The sequence below is a fragment of the Vigna umbellata genome, chromosome 1 (genome assembly GCF_029865625.1).
Source record: "Vigna umbellata cultivar VRB3 chromosome 1, Vumbellata_1.0, whole genome shotgun sequence".
Lineage (NCBI taxonomy): Eukaryota > Viridiplantae > Streptophyta > Magnoliopsida > Fabales > Fabaceae > Vigna > Vigna umbellata.
The window spans coordinates 90,031,236-90,050,927 of record NC_142165.1 but is presented as its reverse complement, the minus strand read 5'-3'; the positions used below and the strand labels follow the sequence as shown (position 1 = coordinate 90,050,927).

Sequence of the window (19,692 nt, the reverse complement as noted above, 5' to 3'; positions counted from 1 at the left end):
AAGAGGAAGAGTGAAAAAGGTAATATGTATGAGTATACTGCCTCGGGTTAATATTTACCTGAGGTAACAGAGGCATACTGACTCAGTTTCAAGATACCCGATGCCTAAAGTTTCGAAAAATAATTAAAATTTAAAAAATATACGGGTTATATGCCTCAGTTGGCGCGTAACAGATGTTGAAAAACTTTTCTGCTTCGGTTCTACTGATACCCGAAGTATATAAGTTGTCTAAAACTACAAAAATGCCACCGCGTTTTTATACACTTCGGTTTCAGTAAAACTGAAGCATATATAGCGCGTTAAAAAGCTTCTTTTTTTACTAGTGATTATACCAATTCACAAATTACAAAATAAAGAAAAAATATGGATAAAACATAGAAGAATTCATTATTTATATAAAATTAGTTACATTTGTATATAATTTACTTACCGCAAATTATAAAATGGCGTTTGGGTAGGGAATACTTAATGTCATCTTCAATGAGTTGAAGGAATTGCTTTTTTCTACTGATTTTAACAAAAAACTATGGAGTTCTTATTTAAAAGAATTGGGTAATGATATCTTGACATAAGACACCCAATTTTGTATTAAAATTTAATGTTATTTTATTATTTCAAAGTTGGCACATCTTGTTGGAAATAGAGAAGTATTGGATTTTTGGAGTTATACTATGGTTGTTTAGACTTTGAGGTGTCAAAAGATAATTTATGGAAGAGGTTAGATGGCACGTTTTTTCTTTGTCTTTCTTTGAATAGTAAACAACAAATCTTTGCACATCTTTTCACATTTTTGGTTGTCTTGGTTTTCACATCTTTGTTATTAAATTAATAATATTAATTATTAAAAAATTTCATTTAAATCACTTTAATTATTAAATTCATAGGTCTATAATATATATATATATATATATATATATTAATATTAATATTCATCCAATAAATACTATTATATATATATATATATATATTAATATTAATATTCATCCAATAAATACTATTATTTATATATATATATATATATATATATTAATATTAATATTCATCCAATAAATACTATTATATATATATATATATATATATATTAATATTAATATTCATCCAATAAATACTATTATATATATATATATATATATATATATATATATATATATATATATATATGTTTCGGAGTCCTTCCTTGTTATGCTCTGATCGATCAACTCTTTAAGTAATCCTTCCCGATTGGTGGTTGACCTACAGAAGACACTCTGACGCTCAAGTCAGATATATTTCATAAAGATGTCTATATTTTATTAGGATAGAAGAAGATGATGGTACCTGGACATCAATTGTCTACTTATAAGGCTTCTACTAGTACAAAATATGCTTTTAAACTCGCACATTAGGCCTCTGTTTACACCAAACCGCTGCCTATCCAGACGCGATGACAGTTTCCCAATTAAGGAGACCTTATAGGCCTCGGTTCAAAGAAGACCGGTGCAGAACAACTCTACCACTTCGGTTTCAAAGGCAACCGGTGCCTAAACATATACTAACTTTCTAGGCTTTTCGTTTGAAATGGTCAGAAAACGTGATACTACTTCGATTGCACGCAGAACCGAAGCTTAAAGACCTGAAACAATGCAACACGTCAAGTCAATATTAATAGGCACCGGTTAGGTGGAAGAACCGAAACAGAAACAATATAGTAATATTATATTTTGAACCTAGGCCGTATAGGCCCAGATCCTTTCTCTTTCTGATTCGGGCCTAATGACCTAATTAAGGGTGAAGCTTCTTTCCCTTGAACGCGCACCATATCCTTCTCTTTCCCTTGAAGGCACACCAGATCCTCCTCTTTCCCTTGAAGGCGCACCAGATCCCTTTCGGAGCAAGCCCAGATCCTCTTCTTTCCCTTGAACGCGCACCAGCTTCTTCCCTTTCTCTTCTTCCCTTGAACGCGAACGAGCAGTGAGAGTGTTGTGATGGAGGTGAGTGGCCAGCGAAGACGTGGAGAGACGCGGTGAGGCGAGGCGAGGTCGCGTCTGATAGTGGCGAGGTCGCGTCTGATAGCGGCGAGGCGCGGCGAGGTCGCGTTTGATAGCGGTAGAGCTTCCGCGAAGGTTCCACCTCCGACTTCTTCGATGGAGACGATTGCGCGAGGACGGCGGTGCGAGGACGGCGGTGCGAGGAAGGTGGCAGCGGAGTGAATCGTTTTTCGATTTGGCATTGTCGCAACCGGAATCGCGACGGGACGACGATCCAAAAAAAGAACGGGTTTTAGAAAAGAGATTTGGAGTCGCCACCATAGTTTATTCTGGAAAACTACGGAAAAACCATAAAACGATAAGACACTGTCCACGGAAACCAGATTCTAGGTTCGGGAGTCGGTTACGCGTAGGGAAGGTGTTAGCACCCTACAACGCCTGCCCTAAGGCAGTACCTTTAACTGAATGCACGAATATGATGTGGTTTTCAAAATGTTTAACTATTCCCTAAAATAAAACTTTAAAGAAACAAAATATATTTTTTTAGTTTTTTGGGCCCGACAAGGATTGACCTTGCTCCTACGTATTCTCATTCAGAATGAGAAATCAGGGTTACGTAGTTCTTTTTGGGAAACTATTTGAGAAATTTGTTTGGAAATTGTTTTGAAATGATTTTGGATTTTGGGAAGTGAACCTGACAAGGACTAGCCTTGCTCCTACGTATCTCCACTTTTGATGGAGAATCAAGGATTACGTAGTTCTGGGTGAGAGATATTGTTTGTTTGCTTGAAAGTGATGTTTTTAGTTTTTGAAGATTTTATATTTTTTGATATATTTTTATAAAATAAACGGAAAAGGTATTTAGCACAAGGACGATGCGTGCGATCACACGTGTGCTCAACCTTTAAAATATTTTGTAATTTTATTTAAGAAAGAAGAAAAGGTTTTAGCACAAGGACGACGCGAGCGGTCACACGTGTGCTTAAACCTTCAAACGTATTTTTTGTAATTTTTATAAGAAAGAAGAAAAGGTTTTTTAGCACAAGGACGACGCGAGCGGTCACACGTATGCTTAAACCTTTAAACGTATTTTTTATAATTTTTATAAGAAAGAAGAAAAGGTTTTTTAGCACAAGGACGACGCGAGCGGTCACACGTGTGCTTAAACCTTTAAACGTATTTTTTATAATTTTTATAAGAAAGAAGAAAATGTTTTTTAGCACAAGGACGACGCGAGCGGTCACACGTGTGCTTAAACCTTCAAACGTATTTTTTATAATTTTTATAAGAAAGAAGAAAATGTTTTTTAGCACAAAGACGACGCGAGCGGTCACACGTGTGCTTAAACCTTCAAACGTATTTTTTATAATTTTTATAAGAAAGAAGAAAAGGTTTTTAGCACAAGGACGACGCGAGCGGTCACACGTGTGCTTAACCTTTAAAACGTATTTTTTATAATTTTTATAAGAAAGAAGAAAAGGTTTTTAGCACAAGGACGACGCGAGCGGTCACACGTGTGCTTAACCTTTAAAACGTATTTTTTATAATTTTTATAAGAAAGAAGAAAAGGTTTTTAGCACAAGGACGACGCGAGCGGTCACACGTGTGCTTAACCTTTAAAACGTATTTTGTGTAATTTTATAAGGAAGAAGAAAAGGTTTTTAGCACAAGGACGACGCGAGCGGTCACACGTGTGCTTAAACCTTTAAAATATGTTTGTAAATTTTGTATATATATATATATAAATATTTTATTTTTTTTTATGTATTATTAAATATGCATTTTAAAATAAATAGATATTTAGAATAAATAAATAAAATAAAATAAAATAAAAAAAAACAATAACAACAATAAAAATAATAAAATAAAAAAAATAAATAGAATAAGCTAAATAAGGGAACAAAATAGAATAAACAAAGAAAAGCAAATAAATAAATAAGTAATAAAAATAAAACAAAAAGTGTGAGTGCCTAAATGAGAAACTGGGTGTCTAAACTACTTTTTTATTTTTTTGTAAATGAACTGGGCCAAAACCCAAGCTAAAAGGGGGTGTGGAAGTGAGAAACAGGGGTGTCTATACTAAAATGGTTTCTAACAACGGACTGGGCCTAAACCCAAGTCGAAAGGGGGTGTGAGATACGAATAACAGGGGTGCAGAACCAAACTGTTTGATTTTTATTTTGGGCTCGGCCCAGCACTGCGGATGTACGGGGGTGCGCGGGTGAAGAATAGGGGTTGCGCAAAGAGGGCAGGGTCATTCTCAGATCATTTTTTGTTTGCAGAAACGAACAGGCTTAAGCCCAAACAGGATGGGAAGTGTGAATGGAGTTGCGTGTGTGGCAATAGAAGGAAAGGGGCAGCCCATACCAGCCCAAGGCCTCTCAACTCCAATCAGAAGGGTTCCTCCAACTTCTTCTCATTTTCGTAAGCAGAGACTCATATCTTCTCCTCACAGAGACACCCACCTTTGCTACCCACGGCCGTGCCACTGCTTCTCCGATCCGGCCACCGCGTCGCTGCTTCTCCGATCCGGCCACCGCGTCGCTGCTTCTCCGCCGTCAGCCTTGGAGGCCGCCACGACGCTACCCTCTTACCTTCCCTGCGCGCATACAGCTACTTCTGCCAAACCGGTTGCCGCGAAGAGGCTCCCCGCCTGGTCCGTGATGTCGCCGGTGACCCTCAAACGCCACCAAGCTCGCCGTTGGCCGCGGCGTCAGATCTCCCGTCTTGCACCCTTTCCGCGCGATAGAGGAGAACCCGCTCCGATCCGAGAACGACACCGACCGCCGCCACTGCTTGCTCGAACCAGCTGCCGTGCCGCCGCTTCTCTCCCGTCTCTCTGCAACAACGGCAACCCAGGGAGGGTTTCACTTCCGCCGCGCCTGCACACGGGCCACTGCCTCCTTCTCTGAGTCGAGATTTTCTTCTTCTTATTATATTTTTTTTTGTTGATTGATCAGAACTTAGAAGTTGATTTGTTCATTCTCTGCTTTCCACTTGGCTGGTTTTGTTTACTTGGATGTTTTCTGGGTGCAAGCAAAAGGATACGGAAATCTTTGTGTGTTTGATTAGATTATGAGGAAATGATGAGTAAAGTTGAGAAATGGATTCATGGGGAAGGCGGATAGGATATGCGAATTGGGAGTGGAAAGAAAAAATGATTGGAAGGGTGTTGGTAGTAACCATGAGTGTCAAAACATGACAATGGATGAATATGGATGGTGAAAGGGGTATCCGACAAGTGAATGAGGCATTGATTTTGAGCGTTGATAGGTGTAGTGGATGATGGGTTATGTTTGTTGAGGCGGTCACGGGTGAGCGCAATGTGGAGAGTCCAAACGGTTGATGGTGGCTGGCGAGGGAAGGGGACGAAGGTTAGAGTCTCTATTGTTACGCAGAGATTAGGAAAATGAATAGAGTGAGGAGGTAAGTTGGCGAATGATGATTGTGTTAGAAAACGTGGTGGAGGCAGAGGTTAGGAAAATGAGTGAATGAGGATGAAGGTTGGGGGATGGTAGGTTTCTGTGATGTAAGGAAATTCTGAAGAGGTGTATGAAGCTGTGACTCGGTATGTTTATTTCGTTTGCTAACAGTGCTATTTGTTAACAGTGCTATCTCCGTTTGCTTTTTATTACATGTTTTCTGAATGCTAAGGGTATTGAGGCTTTGATGTTGGGGAGTATATGCTTTTTTTATAAATACTCGATGAGTCTCGCAGGTATCGAAATCACATTTAGAATGCAGTATGATCCAAAGACAATGCCACAAAGAAAACCAACATGACTATGAACATTTAATCAAACATCACGCGCATAAAGGAGGCACATATAAGAGCAAAACCAAAGAGTCTAGGCACATGAAGACTTACCTTGTCGCTTCCAAGAAAATGTTTTCTTTTGGCTTTAGTCTCCCTTCTCCCCTCCAGTAATGTTCTCCTTCTTAGTTGTCTCCGGAGCTAGTGGCTGGGATATGGTCGTGAGCTCTCTCCTGTTCTGTGATGGTGAGGTGTTAGAGATCCTGGGAGTCTCAAAGTTGTATTTGGCTGTGGTCCTCTGGAGCCCGATAGGTGGAAGGCAACCACAGATGAATTCTTCACAGCTTTTAGAAACTTCTCCTTTGGGTTCGGTTTTCTTTTTTCTCTTTGCTCTCTTCGATTTTTTTTAGTTTCGCCTCCTCGGCACCAAAGCTCACAATCCGATCAAGGCAAAGGCCATTCCCCCCCTTTTTTCTCTCACCCGAGGTCTTCCCTTTGAATGAACGTGATTCCCCCTTTTGAAAACTACCAAGCTCTTTTTCTGCTGCACTGCTTCTGGGAGCTCTGGCCTGACCTGAGATCTTCCTTCGTCTTTTTTCTTTTTTCGTGTCTCCATTTTGCAGATGGCAGATACTCTTTCAAAAATCTTTCCCTTCCATGTATAGCTGCTGCTGCTTAAGAAATTTCGGCAAGGAAAACAAATACCTTTTTCAAGCTACTACCGTGTAAACATATTTTAAGCATTCTCTATGCTTGATCAGCGTAACGGATGGCTTCAGGAGGAGGAACCTAGTTGACTTCTTTTTCTTGTGTCAGCAGTGCAAATATTTAAAAAAAAGAGTAACCTTTTGAAAAAAATAAAATAAAATAAAAACTAAAAACAACTTTAAAAAGGGAAACCGTAAAATAAAAATAAAAATATAAAATATAAAAATGAGTAAACCTAAAAAGAGAAAATAAAATGAAATAACGTAAAGCAAAAGTGGAATAACATAAAATAAAGATGAAACAAAGAAATAAGAAGTAATAAGATAAAATAAAACAAAAAAATAAAAATAAAACCAAATAAAATGAAGTAAAAATAAAATAAAATATAAACAGGAAGGGAAATAAATGAAAATGAAACAAAGCAAAAATCAGGAATAAAAATAATAAAAAAAGGAAAACGGAATAAAATCATTTTTTAGACCTCGTATTATCTTGGCCCGTTTATTTTATTTTATTATCTCTTGTTAACTCTAGATATTTTTTAACTATCCGGACGAAATTGGGTATTAACAGGCATTTTAGGTTTCTGAAATTGAGAATTGGAGAATTAGGTTTTTCATTTTCATATTTGGGGTTTTTGTTCTTGTTTTTGCAACTTAGGGTTTCAGCTATTCATCTAATTTTGGGGTTGCAGTTGTGTTATCTGAGTTTGTTGAGTTTGTGAAACAGCATGGTTATGTCCTCGGATTCTTCTCTCCAAACGCGGGTCTTGTTCATTTTTAATGCTTTTCAGTTTGGGGTTTGAATCTGAAATTGAAATCATAACCGAAGCACGCTAAAGAAAAAAAAAAGATCCTACTACCTCGGTTCAGGTTCTAACCGAGGCCATAGAGACATACAACATAAATTGGTTCGGAACCGAGGCAAAAAGTCTATCAGTTTTTACCTTGCCTGAATATGCCCCTATTCAGGAACCGGTGCCTATGAGTAAAATTAACTGGTGTCGTTTCCTCTTACTGCACTAGTGTTCTGACAGCCACGTCCCTTGATTAACCATTAGTGCAATATATTTTAGGTTAATGACAATCAATTCCGATCGGTACACTCATATAGTACATAAGCCCCCAAGTCCGAGCAAACTCTTTATTAAAAGAGGTGCGTAGGGATTATTATGAGCTTTAAAAGAGGTCTTTAGGAAGTCTATCTTCGATGCTTTAAGTCTTCATTGCTCTATGTACCGAGTGACGAACTCTAGGAGTCCTCTTTGGATCTGTTCACTCCAAAAAATATGCTTTTAAATAAAATAAACGCTTCAATATTTATTTTTATAATGAAAAGACATTGGAACCTGACAAAGCTGAACTTGTTGAGTAGCTGATTGATAAGAGTTCTTTTTCTGATTTCCTGCGTTGAGCGGGGATTTCTGAAGCCATTTTTCTGACTTCCCCGAGCGGTCTTGAGGCAAGAGTCATTTTTCTGACTTCCTGCGTTGAGTGGGGATTTCTGAAGCCATTTTTCTGACTTCCCCTGAGCACTCTTGAGGCAGGAGTGACTTCCTCCCGGGCGGTCTTGAGGCAGGAGTCATTTTTCTGACTTCATGCGTTGAGCGGGGATTTCTGAAACCATTTTTCTGACTTCCCCCCGAACGACCATTATAGCTGACCAAGTTGAGGTCTGAACCTTTCTGCACATAATATTTTATAATTTAAAGAACCTGACAAGGTTGAACGCAGCTTTGAACCATCCTGTGCATTATATTTTTATAATTTAAGAGTTGGTAGAACCTGATAAGGTTGAACGCAACTCTGTACTTTCCTGTGCAGGATGTTTTATAATTTAAAATTAAGAGTTGGTAGAACCTGACAAGGTTGAACGCAGCTTTGAACCATCCTCTGCATAATGTTTTATAATTTAAAATTAAGAGTTGGTAGAACCTGACAAGGTTGAACGCACCTCTGAACCATCCTGTGCAAGGATATTTTATAATTTAAGATTTGGTAGAACCTGATAAGGTTGAACGCAGCTCTGTACCTTCCTGTACATAATATTTTATAATTTAAGATTAAGAGTCGGTAGAACGTGACAAGATTGAACGCAACTCTATACCTTTTTGTGTAGGATATTTTATAATTTAAAATTAAGAGTTGGTAGAACCTAACAAGGTTGAACGCAACTTTGAACCATCCTGTGCATAATATTTTATAATTTAAGAGTTGGTAGAACCTAACAAGGTTGAACGTAGCTCTATACCTTCCTGTGCTGGATATTTTATAATTTAAGATTAAGAGTCGGTAGAACCTGACAAGGTTGAACACAGCTCTGTACCTTTCTTTTGCAGGATATTTTATAATTTAAAGAGTCGATAGAATTGACAAGGTTGAACGCAACTCTGAACCATCCTGTGCATAATATTTTTACTCACAAAAATGAGTTAAACAAATATATTATAATTTGGAAATTATAATGAAAACTAGAACCTGTCAAGGTTGGATGTAGGGCTGAACGTTCTTGAAAGTTCTCAAAACAAAAGACATGCCTTTAGAAATTATTACGAAATTTTTTACTCTTGTTGCAAAACCTGGTGTTGATCCGAAGTAACGATGTCGAGACTGAGCACGCGTCTGGTTCTTTGTAGCTTCATGGGGATGTCGCTCGGCCCCACGGTCGACGCCAAATTGTTTCGGTAACATTTGTCCGAGGGTCGGTCGTCCTTCCTTGCTATGCTCCGATCGACCAACTCTTCAAGTAATCCTTCCCGATTGGTGGTTGACCTACAGAAGACACTCCGACGCTCAAGTCAGATATGTTTCATAAAGAGGTCTATATTTTATTAGGATATAAAAAAATGATGATACCTGAATTGTAGAGGTAAGGTAATCTGACCTATTAGTACCTGTTTAATGAGATTCAATTCCGATGGTATACTTCATATAATACAATATATATTTTGATGTATCCTAATAATAATAATTATTATTATTATATTCATGGTCTAGAACAACAGTTTAGGTTTGCGTTGTTAGGAAAAAACGTAAGGTTTTTTTATTAAAGCGCATATTATATGAAATAATATAAATATAATAAAAAAATATTTCTTTATAAAACTAAATTTAAGCGCTTATAGTAATTGAGACTTGATGTTCCTAACAATTTCTAGTTGCACATTTAAAAAGATTTTTTTATCTAGTAATGCATGTTATATTTCAAGCTTATTAGATACGTCAAACTCGTCCGGTCTTTTTAATTGTTGGAAGAAGGCAGTCTCATGAATCTATCAAGATTCTAAATCAATTACGACACTCAATCCGATGGTTGGCATTAAAAATTTACTAAGAACATAGGTATTTTGTGCTTTCCTTCTCCGAGTTACAAGAATCTCATCAACCACTATGAACAAAAGTGGTCTACAAGGAACACATGAGTTGTCAAATGACTCCAAAAGGTTGCAAAAATTTTATTAAGATAAATTATCAATGAAACGTTTATCATGAACTAAAAGACTTATTGATTAAACGAAATAAGATTATTAATGTGATCATTTGGGTGTTAAATGAATGAATTCTATACATTTTAAATCAAATTCCAATAGATGATTAAAAGTAATATCCTAGTTTTGATTTATTAAAATACGAATAGTATTTAAGTTAATATCCCGAGATATACATCAACTAGGTTAAAAAGTAAAATTACCTTCTAGTCACCTCACATTCATAAATAAATAAATAAATAATTTCCTACCTAATTACATAAGCACACACGATGCATTAATATAACATCAACTGTATTCCGGGAAAAATAATTAAAAATACTTTCCATTCTAAAATAAAGATTACATATATTTTTAGTTTTTAAATTTTAAAATTCGTATCTTTTCAATTTTTTTTTATATTTTCGTTTCCTAAACTTTAAAAATAAATAAATATAATATTTTCTAACATTGTTTTTTATAAATGATATTTTAGACTAACATATTAATAATATAAATCATTTAATCATCATTTTCAAATATCTTCTGACACATAATCTTTTTAACATATTTAGCTTAAAATTTATTTATTTTTAAAGTTTGAAAATTAAAAATATATTTAATTTATTATTTATTATTTATTATTTATTATTTATTAGTTTGTTATTCATTGGGTGCAATGTTTGTTCATCTTGTTCCTGTACATATAAACAAACGTGGCGAAAGTTGAAGTCATGAGACAATCGAAGGCATCCGAAAATTCTCTTTTCTTCTCCCTTCCAGTTATTCTCTCGTTAGTCATGAGTGGTCCTTTTTCCCGTACAAAATGTTTGCTCTTGAAACCAGATAAGATGAGTTTCTTTCAACTCTGTCTGGTCTTGTTTGGGAGAGATTTACAACAAAAGATGTTTGTGCACTGCGTTGAGTTCAATGTAGAGCCAAGGTTCTACCCAAAGTGGCGTATATTTTCATCGCTATTAGCACAAAAGCTACTGCATTCCATGGCTAATATCTTAAAATGTATTGGAGATATCATTGAGTCTCTTCTGAACCCTCAGGCTTCTTGCCACAACAATGTCCTCATGCTGATATTCAACTGTATCCGAGGTCTGTTATCTTCCTCCTTGTGTGCTGAACTTAATTATGTTTTGATATTCTCATGAGGAACAGTACCACCAAAATCTAACACATTTGATATATGTAGTTGAATTCTTCGTAATGTTGTAAGAAGTATGATTACTATTTTATATGAATGGAAAAACTTTATTTCAGAAAAGACTCACTTTAACTATTTTCTGTACCTTGAAAAAAATCAGTATCGGACTCTGTTGATATAAAATAATTCATTTTTTTAGTTTTAAGTATACTTTTAGTGTATTTCTTAGATTTAAAGAAAATAATTTGTGTTCTTAAAATTGAGAAATGTGTTTTTAATATTTAATTAATAAATTTAAGAAACTAAAATGATATGTTTTTAAAAGTAAGTATGTTAAACAATAAAAATTTGAGGGATTAAAACTACGTATACCTTTTTTTAAAAAAAAAAAATTAAAGGTTAATTTTTCTTTTAACCTTTGGGCAACTAATATTTCACACCAACTTAAAAAAACTTAAAATATAATTAAGATTTCATGGTAATTATAATTTCTGAAGTCATTAACAAAAGAGATTTGAATTTGAATGGGAGTAATGAAGTTTATAGTTTGTGTATTTTATCCTTTGTTACGGACAGGTAAGGAGGTAGTGAATAAAGAGTCTAAAAATTATGTGTCAATAATTGGTCATTTGGACAAGCGAGTAGATTTGTTAGACAGTAGCGTCAAAATTGAAGACCCCGACAGGTACAATGCTGTTTTGTCTGTCATGGCATCTAAAGTATCGTACGAGAATAAAGCTTTCGTTCATGATATTGTGGTAGATCACTGGAAGGTATACATAAAATAACATTTCATCTTTCTTTTGTAATAAACATTTTAGTTAGTGTATGTTTGAATGCATAGAAAGGGACTAAAATGAAATGGAAAATTTAATAAAATAGAATGTAATATAATGAATTAGAGAGTATCTCAATCTTACACTCACGCTAATTTTTTGGCTCTCACGTAGATGGAGCTGGTTGAATGTCGTGACTACTGGAATGGTATATAATTTATATTTTGGTTTAAGAAAATGTTTTGCTTTTCATTTTTATTTTTAATTGCAGATTGTATTTTGTTTTCATTTTTTTTTCTTTAAATTTCAATTGTTTCTGCTAAAATGAGACGAGGAAAACTCTTGCGGCTTCCGTTCGGGAATGCTCCGCCTCCACCGATCGATCCTCCTTGTTCTGGTCTTACCGCCTGGATCTTTCTCTCTCAATGCCAAAATGGGGGTGACCTGCAGGAAACACTCCGACGCTCAAGTCAGAATTTATCTCTGCAAGTCTAGTCGAAATCAGAGAGTTTACCTTCTTAATCAATTGTTATTTATAGGGTTTCAAGGAATATCATCCATTAATTTACCTCTTAATGACGATCAATGTCAACCTTAACTGCTCCACGGTGATCGTTACATCGTTAATTATGTATTCATTGACATTCAAAGGTTGTCTCCAGCTGGAGAGTTCACGAGTATTATTCTAGTGTCCGACCGAAAATGATTGGCTTCCATCACCCCTGTGTGTCCGGTCGGGCTAACCTCAGTAGTAACACTTCCATCGTCCTTGGCCGATCGGTCTAACCTACTTAGTAGTAACTCAAGCATGCTCGGTCGGTCTAACCTACTCGATAGTAACTCAAGCATATTCGGTCGGTCTAACCTACTCGGTAATAACTCAAGCATATCCGATCGGTCTAACCTCCTTGGTAGTAACTCAAGCATGTCCGGTCGGTCTAACCTACTCGGTATTAACATCAATTTTTTTTATAGGTAAGTTAGAAACATCAAGAGGTAAACTTATTTTTTGTTATTTTTGTACAACTTTATTGAAAACAGAAATAATAAAGTAAAAATAATATAACATTTCTAATTATATAAAAAACAAGAAATAAGCATTTTCCTAAACTAACTAATTCAACCCTAAAAAAATATATCCATGCATCCCATTAGTTGTACAAAACATTCTAAATATTAAAAGAGGGACTAGCAATGAACTTCTTAATTAATTAATTCTTTTATACATGAACTTTTTCATTAGTCTAAAATTTATTAAAAATTACAACTTTTGATGACCATCATGTCTTGTTTAATTTTATTCTTTTTTCATTTTCAATTAACTTGAAAAACGTGTGAATATGTTGTCAGCTTCTGAAAGACCGATAATTTGGTTGTGGTCGAAATTTTGCAGATTGTCAAGAAAAAGCAACAACGCAGGGTTTTATCATGTTAGAAAAAAGTGAAGAGCAGCATAGATACATGGTGGCTTTCAGAGGAACCGAACTCTTTGATGCTGATGCATGGTCCACTGATGTCGACATTTCATGGTTTGAGATTCCTGGTGTAGGAAGAATCCACTCTGGTTTCATGAAAGCATTAGGGTTACCATTGGACTTGAACAAAGAAGAGTTGATATGGCCTAAGGAAATCGAAACCGATGAGAACCGTCCACGTGCTTATTACTCCATAAGGGATTTACTGAAGAAGCATTTGAAGGGAAATGATAAAGCAAAGTTTAGTTTGACGGGTCATAGTCTTGGTGGAGCTCTTGCAATTCTCTTTCCGGCAATGCTGATGCTGCATGACGAAACATTTCTGTTGGAAAGACTTGAAGGGGTGTACACGTTTGGACAACCTAGAGTTGGAAATAAAACATTTGCAAGTTACATGGATAAAAACTTGAAACATTATAGCATCAAGTATTTCAGGTTTGTTTACTGCAACGATGTTGTCCCTAGGTTGCCCTTCGATGATGGCATCCTCAAATTCGAGCACTTTGGATCATGTCTGTATTATGACAGGAGCTATAACGGCAAGGTATATATATATATATATATATATATAGGTGATTGTGATCAACTTCTATTTTTGTCGAATAGAGATGTTTTATGTTAAATAGATATAAGTTGATAATTGTCGAGTACAGAAAGTGATTTGTTGTCGACAAAATTAATGTAGAAAGTGCAAGAGGAGCCGAACAAAAATTACTTCTCGTGGAAGGCTATGATACCGATGAAGGTTAATGCTTTGTGGGAACTTGTAAGGAGCTTCACTATTGTGTATAAATATGGAGATGAGTACGAAGAAGGATGGCTTCTAAGATTTGTTAGGCTTTTGGGCTTACTACTTCCTGCAGGCATACCGGCCCATGGTACTCAGGATTACGTTAATATTACCCGCCTGGGAATTCCCTCACATTTGGATTGATTCATCTCAACTATCAAGAGTACAGTCATGATTAATATGTAGACTTGTGTTTTTTTCTCTAAGAATTTAAGAATGGAATACTTTTCCTTTTTAACATGGTGCATACATAACAATAGACTCTGAAAATCATATTGATTGATTAAATATGATGTAAAAATATACTTGCCAAAATAAGTCGGCATTTATTACTTTAATTATTACTAGAATTACTTATTTATATCAATTTATTTCAAACTAATGAATATATACTTTTTCCAATAGTAATCAATAAATAACTAATACTACATTAGTTCTATACTTGAAATGTTGAACGTGTGATAAGATCCTAAAGGTGATTTTGATTGCTTCCTTTATTTAGAAAATGTCTCTTGTTAATTTTTTTTGAAGAATACTAAGTAAATTTATAGGATCAACATAAATTATTGATCTATGTTCTTATGAGAATAATACCTATGTGAGACATATAATAACACTATAATAAACAATCAACTCATTAAATTATCAAGATTTAGTTAAAAATGTAAATATAATCTTAATAGGTTGAAGTTTGAACTGTTTCATAACGAAGAGATTTAAAGGACCATTGGTCCGTACTTTTTAATATACCTATTGGATAGAGTAAAAATAATCACCATTAAAATTAGTTTACTTCTATCTATTACATCAATTAAAAATAAAAGGTACAGGAGAAAATGATATGTTCTATATAATGTTTCATATAATATGGTATATATTATGTAGGATTAAATTTATTCACCAAGCCGTTTCATTTTTTATATTTCATTGTCTCTCCGTTTAATTTTAATTTTCTTTCCTCCCACATGTAAGTAATTTTGTCATTCTTCTCTCGTTATTGTCGATGTCACTTTATATTTGATTCATACATCATAACTCTTCAATTACTTATTAGGTCCCTATTCCAACTATATTTTACTCTTAATCTCCTGCATGTTTATATTTGTTTCATATCTATTTGATCTCGCCTACACACTCGTAACTTTCTATTGATATCTAAACCGTTTTCTTGTGTTTTTCTCACATATTTGAAAATTTTATTTGTTTTTAACATTATTGTATATTTGAAAACTAATTTTCCTTACAATTTTTTGTCTGGTGAGAAATTTTGAAAACAACATATTATTTTTCAAAATACGCACCATAACATGTTAGAAAAAGTGAGTCAAACGGACCTAATTGTGAATTTCTCATTGCGGTAAACTTTCGGATTACCAATTAGGGAAAGGAAAAAAAAAACTCTTCCCAAACGCGGTCATCACAATGCACCGCTGCAAGCCTCTTAACCAGTACTCCAAATGCGTGGCCACAAGCTCAACCAAGGAAGAACAAAGATTACACACGTGCAAGGACACACCAGGTGAGAAGAAGAAAAAAAGAGAGTTAAATTACAAAACCCTTAAAGTTAGTTTTGACATTTCATAAATATAGGGAGTGTAGGTCACAATTTGAGAGGTGCATGAAACAACTACCATTTCTTTTTTGTAATCTAGGCCCACTTACAATTACTGATTCATATCTTGCTCACATTTCAAAATTAGATATCTGTTGTATCAAATGATAATGTGTTATGTAATCGTGTAATAAAATTTGTATTATCTGTGTTTTGTTTTAAGTGTGCTTTAGCTACTTAAAAAATTGAATAATTTATTCTGCAGGCAAGCTCTTACTTAAGTATGGTATGAAAAATATCAGCTCTTGGTACGAAAAATATAAAATTAAGTACAAATTTCACGTTCAATTTAGAATTTACTTATTGATTTAAGAGATCAACGTAACACACCTAGCCAAAAGAGATTTACTCACCCAATGTTTTAATTTGTCCAGCTGTGAGTCCTGAAAATCTATAAATGAAAGACTTTATATAGTTGAAATTCATTCTTTGGTATAGACTATTTTATAAGAGGGAGACATTCATCATATTCACGATATTAGACTTAATGTCTTAATTTTTTATGATTTTTGTTATTCAATCTATTTTTTTTTTATTAAACACGATGTTAAAACCTAGGTTAGGATAGAACAACTAATAGATTTAACTCTAGACATGAAGCTTTAATCATTGATATTCTAAATATCCAAATTTAAATATGTAATACAAACTTTTGATAAAAAAAATCTAAGATATTAGGATTTTTATTAATAAGTTTAAACCAAAGGTTGTGTAGATATTAACTTACCTATACAAAATTCTGAATCATATGATAATTTTGCCTGCAGTAAAAAATTGAAAGAAGAAAGTTGGCCGCGACCACTGGTTTTTATTTACACAGAATACATGGGTACCTAGGTCCAAATAATGGTGTAAGGTTTTCTAACACATGACAATGAATTCCATCAAATTCTCATTAAGTCAAATGTAGAATATATTCTTTTAAAAACTGGTCAAAACCTTCATGACTTAGGATTTTACATGGGATCGATCACTGAGCATTGCTGCCGAAACAACTGCCTGGAGACCACATCGGTGCATATTTGGAGAACGAAAATACTCTACACTTGGAAACCTCTTGGCCCTGCTGTTCAGGAATTGAACTTCTCATATTTTCAGCTTTCAACTGTGCTCTTCGCAACTTGTTTAGAATCTTATCCATTGATGAAGATCTCTTCTTTTCTAATTTCATCTGTGCCAAATGTTATCATGGTCAGAAGAGATTAAATTGTTGTACTATATATACAATTTCTACATATATTTTATCCGCTCTATCATACAGCTTACACTGAAATATAGCAACCTCCTTCAATAAATTCAATATCTTGCTTTCACCAAGATAACATGAATACGAATTGGAGTTGGTCTCCCTACAAACATGGTATAATAAACTACCATATACTAATTGATATGAACAGAAAAAACCTCAAGTTTCCTTATAGAAGTTTCAGCCTTTGCTTTCTGCAAATTCTCCCATGCAACGATTTTGGCTTCCTCTCTCTTTAACCTGCGCCAAAGCAGAAATGTATGGATAAATGCATGAGTAAAACAATAGCATCGTATGCACTTGATATCTGAATATTGAAGAGATTGAAAGATCATGCCCAAGATGACTTAAGGAACTGAAAAGCATTCATTTGCAGCCTCCAAACTGTTTCTATATCCAAAAATTGTTCTGCTGCTACCTTTGGCCAAGGAACCAAAGGGACTAATGTAATGAGTTTTAAAATATATGGTTTTCAGTATTTAAGCAAGATACTTGGAATTGTCTATGTTTTGCTCGTCAATTTCCCAACATGAAGCCTGGGGTTGTGCACTAATCTCTGTCGAGTCTTTGCTGTGTAGTAAGTCTTTTTTTGCCAATTTGGTTGCATGCCTCTTGGACCATCTGATAATAGTAGCTTGACTGTCAACTTGCACATCTCTGACCACTAATTTAGAAGAATGGCATTCTTGTTGATCCACAGCTGAAGTGGCAGTAGAAGACATAGGAGATGAATGTGCATCATTCTCTGTCTCTGCAGGGCTCATTTGGGTACCTTTGTCACATCTTGACAAATTAGATGCTCCATTTTCCTCATTCATCATTTCATCATGTTTCTCTTCTGTAAATTAAAACAATAGAACAGTTTTAAACATGTAGATTCTCCTATGTCAACAAGTGCTGGTGTACAAAATTATGTTCCAGAATCCAATAAGCGTGTTGGTAACACATGCTAAGCTCACCATAAAAGACTTGGATTTTATTTGTGCGTTAAACATTGTTTAAGAAGGAAGTGTTTTAAACGTGGCTAAACTTCAAATTGAAAACTAATTTGACAGTGAACCTAAAATTTCGAAACACAGGATGTCTTACCAAAGACTTAAAGCCCTAGTTACAGCAATTAACAGAACTGTATATTTCGTTTATGAATGAATTCGTCTTGTTGGGCAATGTGATCTGCATACAACACAGTGTGCATAAATTATCCCTAAAAACTAGGTATAAACAGCTACCCTGTATCAGAAATAGTTTCTCCTCAAACGATCATCACTTGATTACATTGATGAAATATGCAATGTATTAGTGAAATTCTATACCTTAGAAAACTCAAATCTTTTAGTATTAATAGTGAGAAAGCCCTTTAATATATTATATATAAATCAACTATTACACCAAATACAGAAACTCTTAATTTTCATAAGGATGCCATGTGAGAGCACCAAATGTATTTTACCTTGAGAGGTAGGAGATGAATGATCACATGGCAGTTCAGAACACGTGGTGGGTGCAGTGGGCAATGAAGAAAGCACGACACCATTCTCGGTGAGCACAGGAGTGGAAAACTGTATCCCATTGTCCATGTCATAACCAAAAACAGTGGCATCATGTGGATCATAATGGTGAACAGAAACAGCAACCGGTGCCAACACCCCAGTTGAGAAGGGAGAACCCACTACCAAGTTTCTGACAACCAACCCTTGGCGCAGTGGAACCACAGGTGAGTAATTTGAATAGAAAGCAGCAACTCCAGGAGGCACAATTGGGCCACTTATTGACTTGGGTCTGCGCTGAAGTTGTGCGTGCGAACTTCTGCTCTCAGCATAGGCAGAAGCTGGACTAGAAATCCACCTCTCAGCCTCATCCCATTTGGAGGGCATTGTTCTTCCACCACTGAAAGGTGTTATCAACCCTGCCATAGTGTGCCTTCTACTGATGCCGCTGCTGCTTGAAGCCTTTGAAACTCTCTCTGAGCTCCACCCCTTTTGGCTCCCAACGTTTCTCTCTCTATAATATGGTGCCCCTGGACTCGGGAAAGAACCCAAGTTCTGGAAAGAAGACGAAGAACTCTTCTTCATGACACTCAATGGGACAGTTAATTGCTCTGCCGATCGAGAGAGGCACCGGAGAAGATGCAAGAACAGAAAATCTCACTACAAAAAAGGAAAGCTGAGCATGTTTTGACCCATCATCTATGTTAACCCTCTTTCTGCAATCCACTTTAACTGAGGTTGAAATATCGATGTACTTAAATCTGATCAGATTCGTTGTACCCAAAAAGAAACAACATTAGATTTTGACTAGTCATGTTTCATCACTCAACCACTTTGTTTTGTTACACCAAAAAAGAGGGTAATAACAGGTAAGAAGGAGTAACAATTGTCAAACACATTATAATATGTGACAACAAAGTCGAAACCAGAAAATCAAGAGTAGGTACTAACTAACATGATTTGTGGTTAAGCACGGTTGTAGTTAATTACCTGTCTTAATCTGTGTACCGAAGAGACTGTTGTTTAATAGATCATAAGCAAGGTTTTGTGCAGGGATCGACATACCCGGAATGTGGACATGTTACATATTGCGTGAGGAGACAGGTCACGTTGTTACAACCCCAGCGAAGTAACTATATTTTTCATAGGAAAAGAACCATTCATTGAAGATGGAACAATGAGTGAGGAAGGTGGGTTTAGAAGGAGCAAGACGTGGACATCATCTGTGAAACATTTTGTAGATTTGCTAGAAACC

At 35.3% G+C, this 19,692-nt stretch overlaps 2 protein-coding genes across 3 annotated transcripts; one reads left to right on the top strand and one right to left on the bottom strand.

The window, feature by feature from the left end:
* Positions 1-10,681: 10,681 nt before the first annotated feature.
* LOC124833304 (triacylglycerol lipase OBL1-like) lies at positions 10,682-14,236 on the top strand. The gene is made up of 5 exons (XM_047307750.2): positions 10,682-11,002; positions 11,628-11,824; positions 12,002-12,035; positions 13,221-13,846; positions 13,988-14,236. Exons 1-5 carry the CDS (start codon positions 10,696-10,698, stop codon positions 14,234-14,236), a joined length of 1,413 nt encoding a protein of 470 aa, XP_047163706.2. The 5' UTR covers positions 10,682-10,695.
* A 2,215-nt stretch (positions 14,237-16,451) lies between these two features.
* LOC124833311 (uncharacterized) lies at positions 16,452-19,692 on the bottom strand. 2 transcript variants are annotated; one of them, XM_047307761.2, is made up of 5 exons: positions 19,428-19,692; positions 18,401-19,198; positions 17,443-17,788; positions 17,109-17,190; positions 16,452-16,875 (listed from the first exon to the last, which is right to left on the bottom strand). In XM_047307761.2, exons 2-5 carry the CDS (start codon positions 19,020-19,022, stop codon positions 16,675-16,677), a joined length of 1,251 nt encoding a protein of 416 aa, XP_047163717.2. In that variant the 5' UTR covers positions 19,023-19,198; positions 19,428-19,692; the 3' UTR covers positions 16,452-16,674. The 2 variants fall into 2 exon arrangements, with proteins under 2 accessions (XP_047163717.2, XP_047163718.2); XM_047307762.2 differs by lacking the exon at positions 19,428-19,692 and having other exon boundaries at positions 18,401-19,306.

Bases quoted from the DNA above. Each gene is read 5' to 3' on its own strand.
- LOC124833304 (XM_047307750.2), top strand. From the start codon at position 10,696: ATGAGTGGTCCTTTTTCCCGTACAAAATGTTTGCTCTTGAAACCAGAT. The intron at 11,825-12,001 runs GTATACATAAAA...GCTCTCACGTAG, and splicing joins TTGTGGTAGATCACTGGAAG to ATGGAGCTGGTTGAATGTCG. The intron at 12,036-13,220 runs GTATATAATTTA...GAAATTTTGCAG, and splicing joins ATGTCGTGACTACTGGAATG to ATTGTCAAGAAAAAGCAACA.
- LOC124833311 (XM_047307761.2), bottom strand. From the start codon at position 19,022: ATGAAGAAGAGTTCTTCGTCTTCTTTCCAGAACTTGGGTTCTTTCCCG. The intron at 17,191-17,442 runs GTATCTTGCTTA...GCTTTGGCGCAG, and splicing joins CAAAACATAGACAATTCCAA to GTTAAAGAGAGAGGAAGCCA. The intron at 16,876-17,108 runs GTTTTTTCTGTT...CATTTGGCACAG, and splicing joins CTTCTATAAGGAAACTTGAG to ATGAAATTAGAAAAGAAGAG.